The sequence below is a fragment of the Triticum dicoccoides genome, chromosome 5A (assembly GCF_002162155.2).
Source record: "Triticum dicoccoides isolate Atlit2015 ecotype Zavitan chromosome 5A, WEW_v2.0, whole genome shotgun sequence".
In the NCBI taxonomy this organism is placed as follows: domain Eukaryota; kingdom Viridiplantae; phylum Streptophyta; class Magnoliopsida; order Poales; family Poaceae; genus Triticum; species Triticum dicoccoides.
The window spans coordinates 696,490,669-696,494,288 of record NC_041388.1 but is presented as its reverse complement, the minus strand read 5'-3'; the positions used below and the strand labels follow the sequence as shown (position 1 = coordinate 696,494,288).

Sequence of the window (3,620 nt, the reverse complement as noted above, 5' to 3'; positions counted from 1 at the left end):
ATTTATTTTTGAACTTGCTGAGATAACACACTTGACCTTCTCGAACACAACATTTTGACCTTCGCAAAACATAAATTAAAGCCAAACTTTTGACCTAGAGAGCATGTACAATTTTCTCCACTTTTTCAAGAATAAAAGTTGAATCGCCCCGTTAGTTTGACATGAACTTTTGCTGCACATGAATAAGCTTTTGAAAACACGCAACTTTCCTGCTCCGTTAATTAAATTTGAACTTCTAGTTTTTTAAGAAACGGGATTTTTTAAAAACTTTTTTACTTGTTCATTTTATTCTAATTTGAACTTCTAGTTTTTTATAACGGGGATTTTTTTCATAAATTCTTTTGAAATGTTCCTCCTTTTAATTTGGACTTCTCCGTTTTTTAAAACGATAAAAATCCATTTTTATAATGGTTTTTGAAGTACTTTTTTATTTGAACTTCTTGCTCAATTTTTTTGAACTTATTGCACTGGCCGCTCTCCATTTTCCTCGTACTAATGCTCATGTGCACAGCATGCGTGTGCACATAGAAGAATTATAGGCAGCCACACACTGATGTTGTTGGACACCTACTATTGCTTTTTTCCTTCATTTAATATACACATTGAACCATATAGGTTGTCAGGATGAACTTCTGTCTTTCTGCTCCAGAGAAGAGCGGTGCATCGGTGAATAATGCAAACTACTGGGCGTCATGAGGCCCCAAAATATGGATACAAAATTTTGACAACAAGTGAATTGCTCGACATAATAGGAAGGGCTTCTCTTTTAAAATGAAACTGATGAGATTTTTCATTTTGCAATCAGGTGGTGTCACTGAAGGACACCGCTGCCTATAGATCCTCTCGGACGACGGAAATTGAAGAAGAGACATCAGCTATAGAAGTTTAGCTATCTGATTCATTACTACAAGACAACAAGTTGATGTCCATCGGCACAAGAGCAGCAGGTTGGCGATACAGCAGTGAACGACATGGGCCTGCATCATTGGACGACCAATGGTGGCAAAGATGAACGGCCTGGGATTTGCACATCTCGTAGAAAGGTGTAGAAAAGGTTAGAAAAATACACAAAAACCAGTTTAATACATGTTTTTTTGGCTGGACAAACTTCGTGCATTAAAAAAATAACTCGGTTTGAGTAAAATATGCTACTGTACATACATACACATGTCCATTACACTTTGGTAAAATGATTAGATGCTACCACCAATGGACAATTTGAAACCCTATGTTTTCTCTTCACCACACATCCTCTCCCCATCTTCTCGAGCGCTACGGTGTCCGCTCAACTTGGCACCGTAGATGAACAAAGTATAAAATTTGTCTCTGCTGCAGTTAGATGAACAAATGATTAGAGTTGGTTCCAAATGACCATGTTCTGATTCGTATGGTTCACTCTGGTTTGGTTCTGACTCTTGGTACTTTTCTCTGCTATTGTAATCACAGGAACAGGAGCGCAGAGACAAACTTATATTATTATGGTTCCACAACAAGGGGGAACCCATCCAGCATTACTACAAGGAAATAGTAGAACAAGGATTATTTACCAACAATCGCGACAACACAGCAGGGAAGTTGAAGAACCGCTGCTAGCTCCAAACCGAGGAGTCGAGGATATCACCACTAGATAGAGGAGTGCAAGTGAATCAACCTTTCTCTTCAAAAAATTAACAATCCAAACTTCAGAAAATCAACAAACTAAACTTCGGAAAGCAAAACAAATTGAACTTCACAGGGCCCTGCAAAATATACACGGTTATAGTCCAATTTAAAAACTTCAGAAAATCAACAAACTGAACTTCTAGAGGGCCAGATGCTGACCTTTCTATTCGCAACGTTGTTGCTGACCCGTAATTGAAGGTAGAGGATGACGGCCAGCACCTGGACGGGTTCTAGCGGACGGTGTAGGCCATCGATGGAGGAGGGGCGAGCTAATCTCTCTCAGAAAAAACAAGGATAACAACATCAACTAATCTCTCTCACACACTCAAGCTGAACTACAGCAGCACCATCGAGAGCAAAATGGGTAGGTGAGAACTCATCTATATGCACACATGAGTATATTCTTTGATGTACCTGAATGTTCGCAGCTGTTTTACATGAACTTCTTGTGTTATGCCGGACAGAGCACTGAGCATGAGAGGGTGTCTTCGTGCTCGTCGCTGTTTCTGATGGCGGTGAACGTCTTAGCGCTGCGTAGTTGAACGGCCGGAGGTGGCAGCGACGAACAACCTGAGCTTGATGGGCCCCACTGGGAGGAGGCTGTGTGCTGTCCAGGATAGAGTCGACCTTCTTCAACAAACCAATTTGAACTTCAAATAAACCAATTCATCAAAACACTTTTTTTGAGCATATCAAACACTCTTGAGAGCACAATGTTTCACTACATTTTTTTCACAAACATTTTGCTGCAAAAAATGGCATTTTTTTGTAAACAACAAGTACTGAATCATCATAACACAAATTGCTAAATGGAACAAATTCCGGTGGAATTTACGGCATTGTTGAGCTACATATCATGAAAAAGAAAAATGTGCACCCATGTATACACACACAAAGCATCAACCTCCAAATATTCTAACTTTTACCATTGATATTTCTGAACTTTTTGGGCATGCTCCCAGGTTTTCAAATGGAATACAGGCACGTCCATGCACGAACAGCCAACATCGGCCATGGCAATGTCTCTTCTCCGGCAAACTGAAATTCACTCATGTGTACAGAATACATGATTTGAGTCCTCAAAAACCACAAGAGGATCCTAAAATAAAATTTTCAACCCTGATACACACTCATCTCATAGTAAATCTTTTCCAATATTAGATTAGTAGCATCATGTACAGAGAAAACTTGGCCATAAAGTCAATTAGTACACAAGAAGATTGCTATATGTTTCAACAAATTGAGAGAGAGAGCATAGGCGTGGGTTCTTGGTGGCATCCATGAATAAATTTTTAAGCGAGTAATGCATGGGACAACCGTTGTACTGACAAGCTCTAGATGAGAGACAACTTGTAAGGGCAGTGGCCGCGATTAGCATCGGCCGGGCAATACCTGAACTGCAGGTGGGCGTGTTGGTGCGCGGCCGAGGCGGTTGGAGGCCGATTATTCTCATAGCTCGGGCAGCCATCAGCAAGGAACGTCAATGGATCTCTACAAGAGAAGATGATCCCTATCAGCACGGACCAGCTACAGGTCGAGACCGCCCCCTGCTGCAGGTCGAGACCACCACCAGTTGCAGGTCGACGTCAGAGGGATGGGGAGGCGATGGTTGGCCGGGAGACGAGCGGGACGGGGTGGGGTGGCTGTAGTTGGCCGGAGGGCGCGTGCGGCGGGAGGGGAAGCTGTGGTTAGCCGGAGGGCCGCTTATCAGGGCCCGGCGGCGGCGTGAGTGGAGGTAGGGGCCCGGCGGTGACGCGTTTGGAAGTCGGGCCTCGACGGCGGCGTGGTTGAAGATTGGGCCTGGCCGCAGCACGGTGGTGGTAGGGGCCAGCGGCGGCGCAGTTGGAGGTGGGGGCGACCGACAGCGCGATTGGAGGAGGGGGTAGCCGACTGCGCGATTGGAGGAGGGCGGCGGCCTGTTGGGTGGGCCGGTGGGAAACATGGGTGTTGGGGCGGCT

The 3,620-nt window shown here is 44.3% G+C and overlaps 1 protein-coding gene across 11 annotated transcripts; it reads right to left on the bottom strand.

Annotated features, from left to right (window-relative positions):
• Positions 1-1,036: 1,036 nt before the first annotated feature.
• Positions 1,037-3,608, bottom strand: LOC119304269. 11 transcript variants are annotated; one of them, XM_037581450.1, is made up of 7 exons: positions 3,233-3,608; positions 3,055-3,153; positions 2,589-2,700; positions 2,077-2,269; positions 1,822-1,938; positions 1,548-1,657; positions 1,037-1,329 (listed from the first exon to the last, which is right to left on the bottom strand). In XM_037581450.1, exons 2-7 carry the CDS (start codon positions 3,128-3,130, stop codon positions 1,227-1,229), a joined length of 711 nt encoding a protein of 236 aa, XP_037437347.1. In that variant the 5' UTR covers positions 3,131-3,153; positions 3,233-3,608; the 3' UTR covers positions 1,037-1,226. The 11 variants fall into 11 exon arrangements, 3 of the variants coding, with proteins under 3 accessions (XP_037437347.1, XP_037437346.1, XP_037437348.1); XR_005148196.1 differs by having other exon boundaries at positions 1,548-1,739; positions 3,055-3,608; XM_037581449.1 differs by having other exon boundaries at positions 3,055-3,608.
• Between the last annotated feature and the right edge of the window lie 12 nt (positions 3,609-3,620).